The 23006-nt window shown below is 34.6% G+C and overlaps 1 protein-coding gene across 1 annotated transcript in view; it reads right to left on the bottom strand.

The window, feature by feature from the left end:
- The window catches only part of ST8SIA4 (ST8 alpha-N-acetyl-neuraminide alpha-2,8-sialyltransferase 4), a 102578-nt gene that overhangs the window by 67721 nt on the left and 11851 nt on the right, over window positions 1-23006 (bottom strand). Inside the window, 1 exon segment of the mRNA XM_019630045.1 lies at window positions 16525-16782. Within this exon segment, the coding sequence (XP_019485590.1) occupies window positions 16525-16782 (258 nt within the window).

Here is a 23006-nt window from a genome sequence, read left to right as displayed (position 1 = left end):
TATACCATTATGTAGTAAATGAAGTGTAAGGAATAGAGATGAAACACTATTGAAGATTTGCATTTTCAGTATGATGGGTGGATACAAAAATACATACATCACATTTTATGCTTGCTAATAAGATAACAAGAAAATCATAATCGTGATAGAAATAAATACTAATGACACATACCATGAAAATAACTGACTAAACAGAAGAGGGAGTTTTTCACAAACCCAGATTTGTTTACGTTACTGGCAAAGTTACGAAGAACAATGTCATATTCTTTTTAGGGAAATCACATAATGAAAAAAAAATCAAACTGCCTCCAGAAGACAAAGATCTGAATACCAGGAAATATGTTAGTCTGTGTCATTCCCACACTTGAGTCAAAATCAAAATGGAGTCATAGGGCAAATTTGCTACAACTGCACAGATATTATTAAATAACTTAGTTTTATTTATTTATTTATTGATTGATTGATTGATTGATTGATTTGGCAGGGGTGAAGAGGAAGGTATGCCAAGGAATGGAATGGTGTGCTTAAATAAAATGTTAAATATGCACCTAATAATACCCAACTTTGGCTTATACTTTAAGGAATAAAAGGTATTCAGCTTAGTTTCTGCCCTCAGCCATCTTTCACTAGTAGCTCATAAAGGGGCATTGGCACTCACATCCTAGTCTGTATGACCTCAGACAAGTTATTTCACCTCTGAGATCCAAATTTTTCTGTAAATGAGACTATTAACACTGATTGTCATGCTATTGAAAAAAAACCCCAAAAAACAAAGGAACAAAACATCTGAATAGCTTCTCAGAATTGTTTGTTTTGAGTTGGTAATAAATATTAGTTTATTCTCATCTTTTTTTACATAGTCTTCCCTTTTACAACCTATTGTGAGAGGCAAAAGAAATACATGCAGGAAATTAAAGAGCATGTCAAACAGGAAGAACTTACTGACCAACAGTGTGGAAAAGAAAACCATTTTGTCTGGAATTTAGGCACCTCCAAAGCTAATTGGAGCTAGAATGGTTGATTTAATGGTTGATGGCAAACACCTTGAATATTAGAACAAATCTGACTTCGTAGGCAATGTGAAAACTTTGGAAGCTCATAGACATGGCCAAGCATACTTAAAGATTATAACATAAGTGTGCAGGAGAATAAAGCTTTACAATTAGAACTTTGAAATAGTTCATATATAAGGTAATGAAGGCCTTTTATTATAACATTAAGAAGGAGAAAAATGGCTAGGTTTTATTGAGCACTTATTATGTGCCAGAAACTGCTTATTTCCTTTGCATGTAATATTATATAAAACTCTCATAGTAATCCAATGTGACAGGCACTGTCATATGTTTCCCCATTGATGAAGAAATTGAGTTGCGGTAAATTGTACAAATTTATATATTGTAGCTGGTAAGTAGCAGAGGCAGGTTTTTAGCTCTTAAACATTGTACACCAGTTAATCCTTGAGAATGAAAATGAAGAACAACCTCCCTCCCACCAAAAAAAAAAAATTAGAGAACTTGGTCACAAGTTCTGTTGCACTGGAATATGATACAGCTATGGCTTTTATCATCTCATTGATTATATTGATTTGCAAGTCTGGTCTGAAGGTCTGGTTGGTTAAGGTGGAGTTTTTATCCTTCCTCACTCTTCCGTAAAAACTCCTTGCCAAAGATGGGGACGTGGATGGAAGATGACAATCCGAGATGTGGAGGTTCACTCCTCGGCAGGAATACATAAAAAGCTGTGCTACTCTGGAAAACCACGAAAGCAAACAGACATGGAAAGTAATATGAAGGAAAAGGAAAGGTTGACTCTGAGATTTTCCACCAATGGAGGATAGAAGAAAGGCAGGACAATTAAAAGTAGATGATAGATGCACACATACAAAGGTAGGAAAGGGTGGCAGGGGCAGGGAAGAAAGAAAGAAGGTAGGCAGGCAGGCAGTAACATTTAAAAGTATGTGATCAAAATTCAGAACACATGAATTCATAGTAAAGTTAGTGGATTGCATTCTCTTCTCTAAAATAAGGAAATTGTCCTAGGTGAGAATAAGTAGTGAAGACTACTCATTGAGTTTAAGTTTGAAGTAAATACATTTTCTTTTTCTTTTCTTTCTCCTCTGGAAATGTATTTCTTATAAAAAGTGTTTGCCCATTGTGAAAAACTACATATGAATGAATGGTATTGCTGAAAGGACAGATCTTAGCATTGGAACTCAGATCTTAAAATAATGTGTGGATACTGAAATATCTCAAAATAGTAAGAGAATACTGGAAAGCTATTAGCAACTTTAATGTTTTTAAATGCAATATAAAACACAAACTCTCTCGCCTGATATAAAGCAATGGGATTAAAAGTAAGGCCTAAATGGGCCAGGTGAGTGGCTCAGTTGGTTAAGAGCTCGCTCAGGAGTTTGAGCTCTGAGCAACAGCGGTTCCAGTCCCGGCCCGAGCTGAGTTGCTGCTGAACTGCCAACAGGTGGCAGGATGGCTTAACTAAAAAAAAAAAAAAAAGTAAGGCCTAAAAGTGCAGAGTAATCCCAAGACTTCAGCTAAGGACAAAAATTGGCTTCATAGGCCTCCGCCTTAGACTCCCAGGATTAACTAGCAGATGAATAGGAGAGAGCTGGGGAAATCAGGAAAGGTAGTTATAGTCAGAGTTTTCCACTGTGATTCCATGTTTTTAATTGAGCTCAGACTTAGCATTTATCATCCTTCTCCTTGGAGCCCACTTAATTATGAGTGGTGTGACTATTTACAAATCATCACCTATTTTTCAAGAAAAAATAGAAAAAAAAAGATAGAGGAAGGGCTAAGAGGAATACTAGGAGGAGTAAAAGGGAAAAAAGTAAAACATCAAAAGGATAATGATTTACAAATACATTTTTCTCAATTAAAATCAGTCTCACAGCTTCTGGTTGTCAGTGTATGATTGTGTGCACAAGCAATTTAGAAGGCAGGAGAGTTAACTGCTATTTTCTATGTGGGGCTTGACAGTATGTTTATACAAGTTCCTAAACTTCATGAAAGTTGTTAAAAACTTACTAATACACTAAATTCAAAGTTAGTTAAATATGACCTATTCATTTCACCCTTTATCACAATTAAGAACTTGCATGTGATTGTTTTGTTTTTCACAAGTGAATATGGATATATACAGTGAGTGCCAAAAAAGGTATACACATTTTAAGAAAGGAAAACTGTATTAAAATTGTAATACTTAGTATATAATGATAACAAAAGAAGAATACAAGTCACGTTTGACTTCTGCAATTACAAGAGGTGCTCAAAGTGGTTACAATCAGGCCTAGACACTTCTGATCATGGCAAACTACTGCTTGAGCAATGCTGACCAAAGTGTACATCTGTATACATTTCATTGGCACCCCCAGTATTTGTATGTGTGTGTGTGTGTGTATACTAATTCAAATAAATATTACTCTTGCATGTATATGCAAGAGTAATATTTATTTAATTGGTATAAATGTCATGTTTCTTGAAATTGAATATAAAATGAATACTAAACATACTCTCTAAATCCTTCCTTTGTAATTAAAAAGTTAAAATCATTTTAGTTATTCTAAAGGGGGTGTGAAGAGAAATTTCTGATAGCTGTTGTGGAACTCCCTGTTTAATGTCTTGGTAAAAATCCATGATGGGATATTAATGACAAGAGGGTAGGAAACCAAGCAAGATTCTTAGCATTTATTTTTAGGCACTTTTGTCATAATCAGGGAACTGGACCACTCCACTGATCCTTGGTTGCTGAACAGGTACTACTCTGTTTTACAGAGGGAAGAACTGATTCAGCATGGGTTTATGTTCTGAAAAATTATGCTGTGCATTATAAAGAAGGAAACAGAATTCACGAAATATTATGGCTGATACTTGAATCATCCATGCCAGAAAACCAAGGCAGAGAAACCATAATTTTTTCTCTGTGCAATTCATGGTGTTAATATATAACTATATACAAGGGGGTCATTATGGTGGTTGTGGGAAACGTATCTGAATTTTCTAACTTTTAGTGATTACACCACCAAACTTATCACACTACCATTGCCTTGATTTTTGATTTTTTTGTTTAAGAAAATAAAAAAGAAATAAAATATATTTTCATGTATCATTATATATTATAAATATGCTTTATTCTTTTTCCTTTTTTTAAAGTACAATCCAAGGTTGAGAAATGATTTCTAACTTAGCATATATGATTTATTCGACACTTAGTCCCAGAAAGACAGTTGGTATAATGCCTAGAAGATTTAGGCATTCAGGTATCAATCAAGCATTCAGAAAAGTATCATGTCATGAGTGCATAAAAATGAATGTTTTATTTTCTGATATTACAGGTAGGGCCAAGTCAACTTCACACATCATATTTATTCTAAGTGGATCATTCTCATGCTCTATTTTAGTAGAAAGCCGCATTTGGACTTGACTGAAAGGCCTTGGTCACCATAATTATTTTATCTTCCATATCTGATTTATTACAAAGCCTTGAAAACTGCTCTCAGAAAATTTCTCCTAAATCCCTATTTCTATTGATATTTTATCAGTTTAGGCACCACCACATTTCTTTGAACCAACACTGCAATAATTTCTTAAATTATTATTGTTCAAGCTATTAATTAATTAGACATATTGGTGTATTCATAATCAAGGTGGCCAAGACATGGAAACAACCAAAGTGTCCTGTGATAAATGATTGGATAAAGAAGATGTGGTACATATACACAATGGAATACTACTTTGCTATAAGAAAAGATAAAATACTGCCATTTGTGACAACATGGAGGAATCTTGAGATTGTCATGCTAAGTGAAATAAGTCAGGCAGAAAAAGTCGAGAACCATATGATTTCACTCATATGTGGGATATAAAACTGAAAGCAACAAAGGAACAAGACACGCAAACAAAGAAAGAAAACCTCATAGAGACAGACAACAGTTTAATGAATACCAGAGGGTAAGGGCGGAGGGGGTAAGGTAGATGAGGGTAAAGGGGGTCAAATATATGGTGATGGAAGGAGAACTGACTCTGGGTGGTGAACACAAAATGTGCTATATAGATGACATATTATAGAAATGTACTCTTGAAACCTATATAGCTTTACTAACCAATGTCACCTCAGTAACTTTAATAAAAAATTTAAAAATATTTAAAAAATAAAATCTTTATAATGGCAAAAAACTTCAATTTGAGATATTGATCAACAATAAAAAATAGAATGGATTATAATAGAAAATGACAGGTTTCCTTGCACATAAAAATTTGTTTCAGATTTATGTGTGTGTAATAATAGAAGTAGTGGAAGCAATAGGAGTAGAGTAGGAGTATATCCTGATGTAGGCTGTGTTTCTTACTATGCATCTTTATTAAACAGTTGAAATATATTGCTCTAATTGGTTCTTTAACACAAGGACAGAGACTTTATCACGCTCTGTTTCCAGGATGGTATCATCTTATTAAAGTGTACATTTGATCACGTTACTATCCTAACCAAAAATCTCCAGTGATATCAGTCCAGGGCTTCATAACTTGTAGCTGTCCTTACTTTCGAGAACTTTACATGCCCGTTGCTTATTTTAGATCTGAATGGCATCAGACTACTCCAGGTGCTTTCCTGTGTTCCTTTATTTATGATGATGTCTTTGCCTGAAATGACCTCTGTCTTACTTATACTTCTAAGTTTCTTTCTAAAAGACAATCACTGTTAACATTTGATACCATACTGACTGCTATTGTTCTAAAAAAAATTCCAGTAATGGCATAAGTCAAATAATATACTGAAAAGATTGCTTTCTGTGGTTCCAAGAATTTCAGTGGTTGCCAGTAAAGCAGATATGGGAAGTGGGAGGTCTTATCTCCCAGGAAAATGTCACAATTCTTTCCCCAAAACTATACTAAATGATGCTGATGTAAAATAATGTCTCTCCTTTTTGATAATACTTGTATTTACTGGTTCTTCTTTACATGTTTTGTACATACCATGACTTCCCAAGTTCCTGACCTTGTCACATTTACAATAATCTGTATGAATCATTCCAAAATTATTCTTGTTTTTCTTTGGCTAAGAAGTAATACTTTTCTCCTGATTTTAAGTCTTGACATTCACTTGCATACATTAGGAGGAAAGGCAATACCCCTGGACAAAAGGGAACAAATAGCCACAATGGAGGATGCAGTATTAAGTGGAACATATTATTTTTACAAGTTGACTGGTTAGGAGGAAATTTATTCATAAAACATGGCCAGCTGAAGGGGAAAAAGAATCAAACAACAATGCAAGTTGACAGCACCTATTCCAAAGGTATCTATTGAATCATAAGAAACTAGAGTTATGGAGTTTCATGTACAGTAAGGAATTCATGAGCTCATCTAAGTTCAACAGCCTCATTTGGTACATGGGGAAATTAAAACCAAAGTGGTTTACATGATCTGTTCAAAGTCACACAGCCATATGTAACAGCAACGCCAGCACAGGGATCCAGGTTTCTGAACTCTCAAATAAATATTATTTCAATTATACTTCATGGGAGAATATGTACTACTTATCAACAGTGGCCATTAAAATATTCACATTTTCTGTGTACCCAGCTCACACATACAATTTTCTCACCATGAATATTAATCCTATGCCATAAGAAGAAAGAACGATTTACATTTCTTGAATAACTACTTTGTACTTGGGTTTGTACTACACTCTTTCATACATATTATCTCATTTTATTTCTATACCAACAGAAATAGAAGATAGGGCTTATTTTCTTTATATTAAATGTGAAGCAACTGGGACTTAGGGAAGCAAATAAATCACTTAAGAAAGAATATATATATATATATATATATATATATATATATATATATATATATATATATATATATATAAAATGGAAAGGCTGGAACTTGAAATCAGATCTATCTGACTTAAAGATTGATCTCATTTGATTAAGGTGTTAGCTCTCTTGAGAGGAAAGTTGTCTTCTGCATACTTATCTGTTTTTAGAATATTTTAACATAGTTTTGGGACACAGTAAGTACTTGATAAAAGAAAGAAATTCTCACAGATGGTCCATAGACAACAACTGGAGAAACGGCTCCATATTATAAAGTCAGCTTGCTTTAAAAAAAAATTATTTTGTATTTCTTTGATTTTTAATTGTTGTTTTCCATCATTATTGAGATAAAATTAACATATAATATTGTGTGAATTTAAGCTGTACAACATGATGATTTTATATATATATAATATATAGTGAAATGATTGCCGAACAAGGTTAGTTAACACATTTATCATCTTATGTAGTTACCACGGTGTGTGTGTGTGTGTGTGTGTGTGTGTGTGTGTGTGTGTGTGTGTGTGAGAGAGAGAGAGAGAGAGAGATTTTACCTGTTGTTCAATTAGTTTTGTTAGCCTAGACTTTGAAGAATGGCTGGTACCTTGTAGAAATATCAGACATTAAAATGGCATTCCTTCTTCTGTCTTTCATGCTACATCATCAAAATTTGAAATGTACCCTAATTAAGACATTCTCTCATTGCTCTTCATATTTCAGAGTACACATGCAACTAAAAATCTATCAATCTAGTGCAGCGTTGACTGTTATTCCTAACTGAAAAACATAAGTTTTTCCAATCTTAATTTGAAAATAAAGTATTGGGCTTTGAGTAAGAGGACAAAAAGCTGTGTTGTTGCTTCTTCACCAATTTACTGTGTACACTCATGGAAGTCACTCAAAACTCTGTGTTCTATGGAAAAATGCAGTTAGTTTGTTAACTTAAGCCTAACTATCTGAGAGGAACCAATGGAAAACAATTCGAATTCTTCAATATTCACTTTCTGTCATCCAAAAAATGTTACATTTTAAATTGTAGCACATTTATATTCATTATCATTTGCACTTTCCATGTATTATGCAATGTATATTGTTCCTTGATTTTCATAACTTTCCTTCTGTATCTATCACCACTGTCACTGTCTCACTTTGCCATTCATTCTGCCCACCTTTAGACTCCTTTCAGTATTACCATCTTTGTCTGCCTCTAATTTAACTATCACCTAGAAATCTTCCTGAAATTTAAATTTGATCATGCCATTCCTCTACTGAGTGGCTCCGCACACTACCTGCAACCTTAAACCCACCCTCCTTAACAAGGCATAATGGACCCTGTGTTACCAACTCTCAGCCTCCCTCTTCAGCCTCGCCTGCTCCATGAACCTACAGAACCCTATTCCAGCATGCCAAAACTACTTATGGACTGGGAAAGCCACTCGTTCTCATTCCCAGGTCCCTTTGGGCATCAGAGATCCAGTTTGGACTAGGTCTCACTGTCTTTTGTCTCCTTTTTATACTTACCTCCTCAGTCTTCATGACTCAACTCAAGTGCTGCTTCTCTCAGGAAATCATCCTTGGTCATTCACTTATGTCTCCTCTCTGCCTCATTACTAGTGCCTACTTCTCTGTGTACCTCTAATAAAGCAATCTGCACATTATTAGTTCATTACTTTATCTCCTTTACTAGATTGTGTTCATCTCAATGTAGAGACTTGTTCTCCATTTCTATATCTCCACTCTGTTAAATAGGCGAATACAAGAGTGAAGGAGTGAAGGAATAGCATAAGAAAAATTAAAGCTATATTATGTATTACTTAAAACAAATAAATACTGAAAAGTTTGTGTTTGTGTTTGGAGTATATATTTTGGGTCTATGTGCATTTACATATGAGTGCAGTAGCTGAAAAATAACAAATACTTTAAGCCCAAAACTGGAGCCATATTTTGAAATCTATGGAAGCACTGATTAACTGCCCATTTGCTAATGTTCCTTTGATGTCAGGGAAGGGTGATCTCTACAACATCTTACATTAATGTGAATCATACCGTTTAAGCTTGGTTTGTCTGGCGTACTCTGGTTTACTCTGTCCTGTGCCTTGGAATTCATCCTATTTTCCTTCCTCTAGTATCTTCCTTATTGAGTGCTCTTTCTCTTTCTTATCTTTGACTTATTTACTATTATGGTCCTTCCATCTGCAAATACACTCATGCTTCCATACCTTTAAGTATGTTTCTCTCCTGCTTTAGCAACAGCAATAAAACTTCAACAAGAACAAACAAGTAAACCTAGCAAACCAATAAACTCTGAGGGCCTTTCATGGACTACAGGATACTATGCAAAGTCTTAATATAATGTAATGATCCTTCATCATTTAAGCTCAACATACTTTGTCATTTCCCCTTCCACATTGTTGCTCGTTATGAACATAATGGTAGAGTGGGGCCAAATCCTGTCTTACCCTGAGACCATGGAAAACATTTGTCTTTGTGCTTCCTTGTCCCTTTGCCTTAGATTCCTCTTTTCCATTTGTTGAACGACTAATCATCCAGGTGTAGAATGTACTTGTTCTTTCTTGTTGTGTATTATGAAATGCTTTTCTTTTTTATTGAATTACATTTATTGGGGTGACATTGGTTTATTCATTATATAAGTTTCAAGTATACAATTCTATCATACACTATCTGTAAACTGCATTGTGTGCTCACCACATAGAGTCTAGTCTCTTTCTGTCATTGTATGTTTGTAAAATGCCTTTCTTCTTAAATAATTGTTCACATTTGGACAGATTCCTAGAACTGGAAATAGTGACTAAAGAAATACCCTATTTTTAAGCCTTTGTAGATATTATCAACCTGATTTTTGGGAAAGTTTTAAGAATTACATGTTTGAAAGCATTTTACAGGAATGGCAATATCATTGCATCTTTGCACTGAATATTAAGAATTTGCAAAAAAATTATTGCTAGATTGATAGATGAATAATTTATCTGTTTATGATACATTATTTTTAGAAAATGGAATGAGCATTTTAAAAATAGTTTTAAAATTTAAATAGTTTATCAGTTATTGTCATTTCCATTTACAAAAATTATCTCTTGCAAATAAAATATTTTTATCCAAAGTGAGACATGATTAAAAAAAATAGTTAGAGCTCTATTTCACAACACAATCCATAACTAAACATTTCATACTTACTTTTAAGTTAAAATTTTAAAATCATAAATATTAGAATAAAATAGAAATTATGATTTCTACCCAGAATATACATTTTATGATTAAAGTCAATAGACACAACAAAGATAACTAGCTTTAAAAAGTATAAACTTTCACTGATCAAAAATATGAATACAATATTAAGTAAAAATAAGTTAGAAAATATATGTATCAAATACCTAAAATATAAAGTAATTATTTTAATCAATAAGATTTGTAAAAAATCTTTGTAATAACCTGGAACTGGATTCCTACCAGAAACTTAGTTGTTTGTAGTTAAAACATTTGAATTAAGGACAAACATATTCTCCATGAGAGTAGCTGGGAAAGAATTAAGCCAGTTTGTGAACACATAGAAAAGCAAGCATATATTTTATCTCCCAGAAAAAAGCCTATTTTGCTATAAAAGAGTTAGCATTCATTGAAGGTCAAGAGGGTGATTTAAAGTTTGCCATAAATTATCCACCAGTGGAGAATGAAAAATTGACTGAGTTAAAAAACGCATTGTATCAGTCAAGACAAGTCAATTCTTCCCTTCATCTTTTTATTTTGTGAAATATATCATCCCTTTTCTTAGGAAGCTACATCATCATAAAGTAAAACATATTTTATCTTATTACTGTAGCTTCCTGAATAAATATATATCTGCACTACAATTATTTCTAATTTTATGTACTCAGATTTTATAGACACCTCTATCTACAGAGGGTGCCAAAAAATGTATACACATTTTAAGAAAGGAAAAAAACTATTAAAATTTTAGTACTATATACCGATAACAAAAGATGAATAAAAGTCACATTTGACTTCTGCAATTACAAGAGGTGCTCAAAGTGGTTACCATCAGCATCCAGGCACTTCTGATTACGGCAAACTACTGCTTAAGCAATGCTGACCACTGTCCACTTGTATACATTTTTTTGGCAACCCCAGTATTTGAGCAGTGTTCCTGTGTCTGCATTTCATATTCTCTAATACGCTATTCAGTGTCAACTATATACACATTTGATAAATCTAGGGAAAGTTTCTCTTTTTTTTATATCAGAAAATGAGAATTTGCATTTCTAGCCAATGGCCATTGCTATCAGGAAATGCAGTGACAAATTTAATTTACGACATTTAACTCAAACAAGATGTACTTTAGTATCGTTCATCATTAGTTAAGCTTTACAGTTTATGCATTTCTTTACTATATTTTCAATCTGATACTTAGAAAAAAAATAGATTGAAATAATAGACCTATCATTATTATTAATTTCACCGGACAGTAGAAATAATGATGTTTAGAACCTTAAGACATTTGTCCAATATTATGTTTCCAGCAATTGTCAGGAACCCAGCTTTCCGATCCCCAGTATCTAGCACATTTCACTAACTACTCTTCATATTTCTGTATTTTCTCTTTAATTATAAGGGTTTAAATGACCTTTACTTATACATGACTCCTCTTATATATTAATTTTGGTATTTAGTGTTGTGTAAATTCTAAGACAATAATACAGGAACATAAACCAAATTTTTCTCAAATCCTACATTCATTCTTTCTTTCTTTAAATAAATAAATAAATAAATAATAAAATGAGCGAATAGAAGAAAGTGGCCATAATTGCAGAGTCTGAGATGGGGCTGCATCTAATGGGTTATAAATATCCCAATGCTGAAGCTTAGAGGGATGTAGGGACATGGAATCAGTCACATTTGAATCCTGTATTCCTTGAGTGTTAATCAGCTTTTAAAATTCTTTTCTTTCCATTACAACAACTTCTATTATACTCTAAAATCTTTACTTCTTTATTTTACCTGCCCTTTGATTTTAGACTCTGGAAATTCTAGATGTTTTACTTTATCTTCAAAACCATACGTCACACCGACTTCAATGTTTGGTCATTGCTTCTACTTCACTGTCATTTATTCCCTTATCAAACATTTTTATCTCCTCTTTGGATACAATTTTGTTTGTATACCTACATGTTGACAGGGGTTTTCTCTCAGTCCAATCAATGTAAGAGCTCAGGATTTTAAAGACTCAACTGAAGTCAAGTGAATCTCTGAACCTGCATCCCACTGAGAAAAGGTAAGATAATAAGGCAAAATGTTTGTAGTCATATTCATTGTTGTGAATTATAATCACCTGATAGTGTTCTATTATGATTTCTTTGGGCTATTATTGCTTCATTAAAAATTATTGCTTTTTTATAATTAATACTTTTTAATTACATTTATTTTTAAGACTACATAGCAAAAAGAGTTTTTCAGGATCTATCCTTTCACAGCCTCTATTCCAGTATGTTAAAAACTTCAGGTTATTGGAATTTCCAGTCAAAATGGTGGAGTAGATAAACGCTATGCTCACCCCCTCTCAGGATCATATCAATTACAACTAAACCACAGAACAACCATCATTGAGAATTACCTGAAGTCTAGCTGAACCAAAGCCTTACAACTATAGGCATACAGAAGAAGCCACCTCAAGACTGGTAGGAGGGGCAGAGACATAAAACTGGCTGGTCCCACACCTGTGTGTGAACATTAAAAATCAGGAGGGATATCTCGGCTGCAGTGGTCCCACCTGAGGAGCAAGGGGTCCTAGTCCCTCCCTAGCCCAGGGTTTCAGTGCTGGGGAGAGAAGTCCCTATAACTTCTTGCTGTGAACACCAGCAGAAGTTGTGGCTGAGTGAGACTGAAGGCAGCCAGTGTCTCAGGTGCTCCTTTTAAAGGGATGGTGCACAGACTTACTCAGCCATGGAATCACTGACTCTGAGTGCCAATGCTGGGTCAGCAGCTCGAAAAGTACCAGGGGCATACTGGGAGGAACTGAATTGTCCAACCTCAGGGTGAGGCCTGGAAGGCAAGTTTCTCCCAGATGGAGGAGCTGGTGGAAGCCACTGTTTCTTCGTAGAGTCCTCCCCGTCCCTGCCTGCAGATGCACACAGACATCATATCTGAGTCTTCATCACACTGACTATCACCTTTCCTCTGCCTCACCCTAGTGATTCCCTGAGCCCACGCCCCACCCAACTTTCAGGAACACACAAGCTGCTTCCAGTGGCTTTTCCCTATATGGCCTGCATTGACTAATGCTGCAGAATTTTCTAAAATCTCTCAAAGGTTTCCAAAACCTAAACAAGCAGCATCTGGCTTTAGCATGTCCTATACCTCTGGCTGAGCAGCCCTAAGTCCGGCACTCACAACAGCCAGCCTTAGTTCATGGCTTGGCCTCTCAAGGTACCTCCAAGCACAGCACAGGTGGCGGCCATAACTGGATTGCTTTGTGGCTCATGCCAGGTGGCCCTGGGTAGGACACAGACTGCAGCTGAACTTGGCCTGCAGCAGGTCCCCTCCCAGGAGGCCTCAGGCTGGCATCCCAGTGGCCAGCTTCAGACTGGGCTGAAGCATCACCCCAGCCACCTCCAAGGATGGCACATCCAAAGGGCAGACTGGGCAGGCACCAGAGCCCTGCTAATCAAACCCTGCTCTGCAGGGTCAGCCTCTGCACCACAGCTCCTCTACTGTAGGCACAGCCAGTTCAAACAACCAATCAGCCTAAGGGTCATAACTAAATCATAATTAAAATGCCAAAGGTTAAAGACAAAGAGAGAATCTTAAGAACAGTAGGAGAAAACCAGTTAGTTACCTACAAGGGAGCTCCCCCATATGGCTGTCTGCTGATTTTTCAACAGAAATGTTGCAGGCCAAAAGGGATTGGCAGGAAATAGTCAATGTGATGAAAAGCAAGGACCTAGACAAGATTTCTCTCTCTACCCAGCAAAGCTGTCATTTAGAATTGAAGGACAGATAAAGTGCTTCCCAGACAAGAAAAAGCTAAAGAAGTTCATCACAACCAAACCAGTATTACAAAGAATCTTAGAGGTACTTCCTTAAGACATAAATAAATAAATAAATAAACAAATAAATAGATAGAAAAAAAATATGAATAATAAAATGACAATAACTACATATTTATGAACAATTACTTAACTATAAATGGATTAAATGCTCCATCCAATCAAAAGATAGGATGGCTGAATGGATAAGAGAACAAGCCCCTTACGTATGCTGCCTACAAGAGACTCAGTTCAGATAAAAAATACACACATACTGAAAGTAAAAGGATGGGGAAAAAAAATATTTCATGAAAATGGAAATCGAAAAAAAAGGAAAAAAAAGCTATGGTAGCAATACTTATACCAAACAAAACAGACTTTAAAACAAAGGCTAAAACAAGTGACAAAGAAAGACCCAGCAATCCCACTTCTGGGTATTTAGCTGAGGAAACCCAAAATGCTACTTCCAAGGGACATGTGCATTCATATGTTCATTACAGCATTGTTTACAATGGCTAAGATGTGGAGACAGCCTGAGTATCCACTGAAGGATGAATGGATAACGAGTAGGTGATACACACACACACACACACACACACACACACACACACACACACACACCCATACACACACTGGGGATGCTGAAAAAATATATATAAGTGGACACTTTGGTTAACATTGCTCAAGCAGTTCGCTATAATCAGAAGTGTCTGGACGTTGATGGTAACCACTTTGAGCACCTCTTGTAATTTCAGAAGTCAAAGGTGACTTGTATTCATCTTCCATTATCTGTATATATTATTACAATTTTAATAAAGTTTTTCTTTCTTAAAATGTGTATACATTTTTTGGCACCTTCTGTATATAACGGAATATTGCTCGGCCATAAAAGGGACTGGGTTCTCTCCATCTGTGGTGGCATGGACAGACCTGGAGGGTATTGTGCTGAGTGGAGTATGTCAGACAGAGAGACAGATGCAATGTGATTTCACTTACATTTGGAATCTAAAGAACAAAATAAACAAACAAAACAGAAACAAGCTCATATAGATACAAAGAACATTTTGATGGTTGCCAGATGGGAGGGAGGTTGGGAATGGGTGAAAAAGGGGAAGGGATTAAGAAGCACAAACTGATTGTTACAAAGTAATCATGGGGATGTAGGGTATAGCATAAGGAATATATGCAATAATATTGTAATAACTATGTATAGTGTCAGATGGGTACTAGATCTATCAGGGTGATAGATGGGAGGAGGTTGGGGTAAAAGGTGGAAAAGGTGAGGGTCTTAAGAAGTACAAATTGATAGGTACAAAATAGTCACAGGGATGTAAAGTATAGCATAGGAAACATAGTAAAAAATATGGTAATAACTGTATAGTGCCAGGTAGGTACTAGACTCATCAAGGGGATCACTTCTTAAATTACATAAATTTCTAATCACTATGCTGTACACCTGAAATTATAAAATAATGCTGAATGTCAACTGTAATTGAAAATTTAAAAAAGAGGGGGGAAAGGTGAAGGGGAATAAGAGGTTAAAATTTCCAGGTATAAAACAAAGAAGTCATGGGAATGTAATGTACAGCATGGGGAATAAATAATAATACTGGGATAGCATAGTAATGTGTTAGATAGTTGCTGAACTTATGGTGATCACTTCTCTAGGTATATAAATGTTGAATCACTATGGTGTACCCCTGAAACTAATATAATGGTGTATGTTAGCTATATTTTAATAAAAATCTTTTAAAAAAGAAAAAACCTTCAGGTTATTCAACATGACAAATCAGCATACTTATTTATCTATATATTGCATTGTTCCATATTTCAATATACATATATGATTCATTCAGCAAATTTTTCTGAAGAACTAAAACAAGCCAATAATTCTGTTCAGATACATGAATTGGGAATTAAAAATTGCTAATATTAATGATGCTATCACAATCCCACTTCTACTGTTTTGGTTTTATCAATTATTTAAAAGTTCACCAAGCACAAGACTCAACAAATATCTGTTGACCATCAACGAAAACAAATATGTATGTTTAACTATGTGTGAAAACTCAAAAAGCTAAAACATACTAACATACACAAATACCACATATAAAAAAGACAATTTGGCCCAAGATATCAAATATAACCTTGTGTTATATTCTTAGAATCTGCTAAATAATTATCATTAAAAAGTAAAATTAACTTACACCCATTATATCATTGCATATTAATGTTTATATTTATGAATAAAGTAATATAATTTTATATAAATATAATTAATTTGTGAATTAATTCATTCACTAATATAAATAATTATTCATGTTAGTGAATGAATATTCAATTAATAAATGTTAAGAAGAAATATTAAGAATATAATTTTCCTATTTTAGTATGAAAACTAATAAAATTGCCATTTGGCAAAAAAAAGAAAAAATGCTGGTGTGAATCTTTTTCTTCAATGATACAGTAATTTTAATTTTATACTTCATGGGTAAATGTAAATTTGGATGCTATACAGAAAAAGATATAGATAAATATGTTTTTGAGCTTTCACTAATCCTTAATATTGATGTTAGATTTGTGTCAGTTTTCCACTTCTAAGTTAAACATCTTTGATGAAATTACAGTCTTTAGGAACAGAATAAAGCTCACCTTATTACAAAATTGTGACTGTCGATCTCCTTTCCACATTCACTATCTAGCAGGATGCCAGAATTTCCAACAACCGCACAGGTCTTAAATCTACGGTTTTTCATTGGTGAAACTTCAGGTAGGAGGCTATGCAGATTCTGAGAAATATTTAGTGTCCGGCGCCTGTCAAGCACATAATGTATGACGTCACCTGGCTTAAAACTGCTCTTGACCACTGAGACATCTCGCTCTGCGTCTAGGAAACGAAGAATGTTCTTCCTATATTTGAAATAGAAACAAAGTTTTCCATTAACGACAACATAGTTAAGAACTGGTGATAGTTTTTTTATAAAATACCATGTGATGAAATGTAAATTGGTAAATTATTAACCTTAAATTGTGGGAGGGTAATGTAACAAACCAATTAAGTAGATTCCATAGGGTATAGAATATATTTAAAAAAAATAATTTGCACAGCTTCTCAATTTGCACCTATTTGTGGAATAAAAAAGCCCCCACCTACCAAAATATATAGAAAAATCAGTTTATTAAATAAATACAATTGCCATGAGTTGACTTTGCATAACTAGATATTCTGCTAACTTTAATTTTCTATAGTTATCTATTTTGTTTAATATTGTGTAGTTAAGATGAATAGAAGTGACTTGAAGTTGTTTGGAACTATACCTTAGTTAACTCTATTAAAATGATTGACCTTTACAATAAACTTACATATACATTTATCCAAATCATGTGTATATTATAATTATTGAAGAAGAGTTAAAATGATAGTACAATATGTATATGAAATCTTTCTTCCAAACTCAAAAATCCAGGAAGTAAGATGGGTACATCAGAGGCAAAGATGGACAGATAGAGCACTAGATTCACGCATGGCAGAGATGGCTAATTGTTTCCTAGTGTCCTTTCTTTCCTTCTTTCTTTTAGTATTTGAATCTTATAAGTTTTGATTGGGTACATGGATGGTCAAAAAGAATATTTTCAAGTTTTCAAACCCAAGTGCAGCAGGGCTTGGTCACGTGAGACAATTTTCTTCAATGGCATATGAGTGGATCACGTGCATGACTTTATGAGAGAGAAATAAACTTTCACCTTGTTTCATCCACTGTATTTTAAGGTCTCTTTTTTATGGAAGCTTGGCCTAGCCCATAACTAATAAAGACATTGATAACAGATGTGAGATGCTACATAAACATATATGCATATGCTAAGTTAAAGGATGGCAAATGAGAAGATCAATATAGCTGGTTGGCAAGCTGTTTGACCCTTGGCATGATATACCAAAGCTCCTTACAAAACTGCTGTCTGCAATAATTTCGAGGGTCATGCTCTATATCTAATAAACCTGTTGTTCTTCGAAAATTGGCTAAAAAGTTTTTGTAGGTTGCTTTATGTTGATTGCTCCTTTTTAGCAAAGCCCTAAAAAAAAAAAATCGGTGAAGTTAGGCATGAAATAGCCAAGTTGCAAGCTGAGATGGAAGGAAATATCTCTGGCAGTGACCTATAATCCAAACTAGGTGAGAGTCTAGTAACTGGGAACTCCCAAATGTTGCTAATACCCCAATGAATAAGAAATGCAACTAGAAAGGAGGGTCATCCCAGCAGCAAGAGGGATACTGCCTTCCCACCTAAGTTTATCAATTCAAATGACTTAAGAGTAGCTGCCATTAAATTGTGGGAAAGGAGGTTTAGGCCCGAATATTTAGAGGACAGTCAAAAAACTGAAGAGCTGTGTTCAGAAGAAATCTTTAGGTGGTGTTATTATACCAGGAACTAACTACAAAGAAGTAGCCTAGGAGCCTAATACATTTTTGAAGCAATTCTATCGCCAGAAAAACTATAAGCCTGGCCTACAAGGTCTGAGATGGCTTGATCCATAAACGACCAAACATACAGCAGCTAGAGACAATCTGAGAAAACTCTTTTCAAGGTAGAAAGTTGGATATTATTTACTGAAGTGTTTTTCTTGCAAGCTTGTATTTTCGGAGTGCTGAAAACAATGCCATTATTATAACATTCAAGATACGGCAGACATATTTTTCGTCGAGTGCTATTATTGTTTAAGCTCTATCACAATTTGTACATTTTATTACTAAGCACAAAATATGACATCCTCCCATCACTCCACCAAAAGGGCAATTCTCCAAATCACAGTTGTAAGTCAGAAGTATGACCAGCAAGGAGGGATGAAAAATTAATAACACATATTTTTCCTTTTGTTTTCTCCTTTTTAGTTTGCTTTAAGCAGGCCCAAAGCTTAATCTGTGGTCTAACTAGGAAAACAGGTTATTTAAAACTTTATTTGGCCAGGTTTTACAATGGATATTTCCACTAGCTCTCTGAAAAAGAGTACAGTTTTGAATTTTTTCTCAAATATTTAGAATATCAGTTTCATATGGAGTGGATTTTGTACAAAATAACCGGTATAAATACCCTATAAAAATGAAATAGAAAAATTAATAGAAATACTATCAGGCACCATAATATTCCATCTTAACAAAGTACAGAAGAGAAACTGCCAGTGATATCAGCAGCTATAGGGCATATGAAATGCAGAAAATTAGAAGTCCTTCATTACACTAAGCAAACAAATATGATTTTTAACAAAAGTGAACAACTAGCACCAAGAGCATAAGCCATAGAAACTCTGGTACATGCTTATTAACTACCATTTATTTGTTGGGGAAAACAATTGAGTAATGCCTGACACCTGTATTTCAATAAAAAAAATTTCATTTCCTGTGAAAATGACAAAGCTGGCTCCAAAATAAAGAGTGCAAGGATGTGGTTAAATCACCAAACTCAGTGGCATTATCATTTTCCTTTGAACATAACTTGAAGGGGTAGCAGTAGATATTTGAAGATAGAACGCACAAGTAGTGGCATGTTTGCAAGCGTGCAGTCAACGTGTCCCAGGTCCGGAATTGAAAGAAGACTCTTTAGCTCGGAAATCCAAAAGGGACAATCCCTTTACTCATGAAGAAAAGTTAGCACTTACATGTTTGTCAAATGATTGCAAAAGGGACTTTCCAATAACAGCATCTTTGCTGTGTTATAGAAAGTCAGCTGCAAAAATATTTTCGAACTTTAAGTCTTCTAAATTCCCGAATATCATAGGACATCTTTAATTTATTCAGTCACGGACAATTGATATAAAAAAGCAGACTGAGTTCAGAAATGTTTTGAAAGACATTATACTGTCCTACTCTTAGAAGAAAATAATGCTTAAAGAGAGAAATAATTATTAAGTGCAGATGATACTATTGTGTGTGTTCTTCCAATGTTGTTACGGGCACAGTAGTATTAATAGTTTATTTTTTCTTTAAATGGCAGCAGTTAAAAATAGTAAAAGTGCTTTTAAAGACAGAATAAAAATACAAATTCACATAGATTAATCAAAATATACAAATGTAAGATTTTAGGCAAAATTCAGAGATTGTTACTATAGTATTTGCTGTTTTAAAACCGAAAAGGGGTGGAGGGAGGAAACCTTCAATGTCTCCAGTATGCTCTTTTTCTTACACTGAACCAAACTTTTAGTTACTCTTGTAGTTACTTAAAGTTACTCTTTAGGGCTTAAATCTTAGCATGAAAAATTACTTCAGCTAAGATTCCTGATGTAGGATGCAAAAAAGACTGAAAATAATTATTATGAGTGACAATATTGTGACTTCAATGCTTAAGATTTTTTTTGAAACTGTAAGAAAAGGTTATTTCTTTCTTCTCCTTCTTCTTCTCCTTCTCCTCCTCCTCCTCCTTCTTCTTCTTCTTCTTTTTTTTTTCCCCGCCCTAGCAGGCTGTAGGCAGTTTTTAGATTATAGATGTAATGGACTATAGAAAGTTCTGTGAATTTGCTAAGTCTAGCTGTGGTTCAAACTTTAGAAAGAAGAAAACTGTTGCATAAATATAATTCAATGTCATTGGATGCATGAAAATCTCTTGTATGTACACTGAACTGAAACAACACTTTAACTATCACCAAGAATAGGCATGCTTTTGCTCAGAAGGTAATTGATATGAATGAAAAGAGCAGGTTAAACAAAATTACTTCAGAATGAGAGCAATAGAAAGAAACTCAATTTAACTTCTATGCTGTAAAGAAACATGAATCAACAAAAACTAATGCTTAAAATGCAAGCTGAACTAGTACAGTAAGTCCTCATTTAATGTCGTAGATAAGTTATTGGAAACTGACTTTAAGCAAAAGGACATGTAACAAAACCAATTTTGCCACAGGCTAATTAATATAAATAAGAGTTAAGTTCCTACAATATGTTTCTGGTCACCAAACTTCTAAAGACTCAAAACACTTCAAATATTAAACTTTGAAATAAATGTGAGCAACACATACATTTAAGAAAGATGAATAAAAACAAGTAGGAGAATTCTTTTCCAATCCACTTATTCCGGTTCAGGGTCATGGGTGTCCAGAGCCTATCCTGGCAGCTCATGGAGCAAGGCAGGCACCCACCCTGGACAGGACGCCCTTCCATTGCAGGGCACATTCACTCAAACTAGGACAATTTAGACATGCCAGTTCACCTAACGCACACAACTCTAGGTTGTGGGAGGAAACTAGAGGACTCAGAAAACACCCATGCAAACATGAGGAGAACATGCAAATTCCACACACAGTGGCCTCAGCAGGTTATAGGTTTTGTTGGGGTTTTTTTTGTTTGTTTTTTTCTCATCAATGTTATAACAGAACTACATTGAACAAAATCACATTATTCGAGGGTCCGCTGAACAAGTTTTCCTAATATGTAGTCAAGTTATGGCCAGATATTTAAAGGAGGCGGGGGTGTTGTTTTCTGTGTGACTTTAAACAACAACAACAAAAGATTCCTGATATGTCTTGAATGGTTGTTTTGTGAGCATAATGTAACTTTTTAAACTCCACGAGATAAGAACACACCTAAATTCAGCAACTGTTTTAATGGTAAAGATAACTGAAAGAATCCAAAAACATGTTTCACTTTCAGTGAGACTAAAAAACGTAGTCATAAAGATCACTTTTTTTTTTTTTTTAGGCGACGTTGGCTTTAACTGAATGTTGGTTTAGACTGACTGTTAAACTGACAGAAATAGATTCTACACAGAAACTTTTCAACTGAATTTCCAACTAGAACGTCCCTTTCAACATCACCCATCACTTGAAGTAGCAGCTGCAGGGGCCCGGAGAATTAATTTACTAAACATTGTTTTCACTGGTGAAATGTTAAATATAGCTAACCTATCACCAGGTGCCACTCTTTCTTCTATGTAGTTTTCTTGTCAACAACAAGCATACGTGCTGTGGCAACTAAAATTTAATCTAGGTGACATTACTGACTCCATCAGCAAGTATTGTGAGACAAATTTTATGGTTGGAATGCGTCACAAGTTGAGAAGCAAATTAGGTTCTCAACTAATGACACATATATTAGGAACCATTTTTTTGCAAATTTTGACCCAGACGAATATCACTGAATCAATTCAATTATTATTACATGGTTTACTAAAAAAAAACACCAAAATTTAAGAAAGGCTAAGTGTTTCATTATGCCTACCAAAAGCAGAGAGACCACACGTGTTTTTGTCTGAAAGTATTATTTCCATAAGGCCATGTGCCTTAGTGCTCTGAAAGAACAGGTAGCTTGGGAGCACTTCTGAGCTTGGGATCCTTGCTGTTATGAGAAAGATATTCTAGTAGCAAAAGAAAAATCCCCAAAACAACCAAATGAAAAGGCATAATTGTCTCAAAATGCTTGAAGAAAAACATACTTTAGTTTAATTTACACCGCAGATGGCCATTTAACATGTGGCCCATCATTACTCATTCCCTAATATCGGATGGATAATATATGTATTTTATTATTTTAGAGCAAATAACAAAAAACTGTGTGTGCCATAAATGCATTTAATAGTATACATTTTGGTATTAAAATGTAGTCTTCCAATAAGTTGGTTTCATACTAAGAGCTCTAGCTCTACTGTCAGACAGGCCTGACATTGAAGCTTGATTCCGCCACTAAGAGGCTGTGTGACCAAAAACATGCTCTACTGGTCACTTACTGAACAAAGTAAGTAGAAGTGTTTGTGGACCTTTTTCTAAAGTAAATCATTGCAGGCAACAGCAAATTCTTTTTAATAGATAAGCACATATAAATTTGCCATTATATTTAGTTAACCTGCCAGCCTTATCTGTTTAAGAACTTTGAAATAGGATGATACTAACAAATGAAAATATTTTTTTCTGACTAATTGTGATGCACTTAATCTGTCTTGCTGAGTAGCTGAGCTCCTACATTTCCATACATTCATATTTGGTATTGTACTTCTTTAGGTTTCTGTTCAACATATGAAAAAGAAAAAAAGAAAGACAAGAAACAACCCAAAGAAGGAAAAAAGTCAAGTCACAAGTGTTAGACATAACCAAATGTTTCAGTACAATGTTCACAGATTTCCCAAAGTCTGATGCATCTTAAATGTGTCATTTCTTA

This window comes from Hipposideros armiger, unplaced genomic scaffold, assembly GCF_001890085.2.
Source record: "Hipposideros armiger isolate ML-2016 unplaced genomic scaffold, ASM189008v1 scaffold_882, whole genome shotgun sequence".
NCBI classification, from domain to species: Eukaryota; Metazoa; Chordata; class Mammalia; order Chiroptera; family Hipposideridae; genus Hipposideros; species Hipposideros armiger.
The sequence above is the reverse complement of the archived record's forward strand: the minus strand, read 5'-3'. Positions and strand labels throughout refer to the sequence as shown.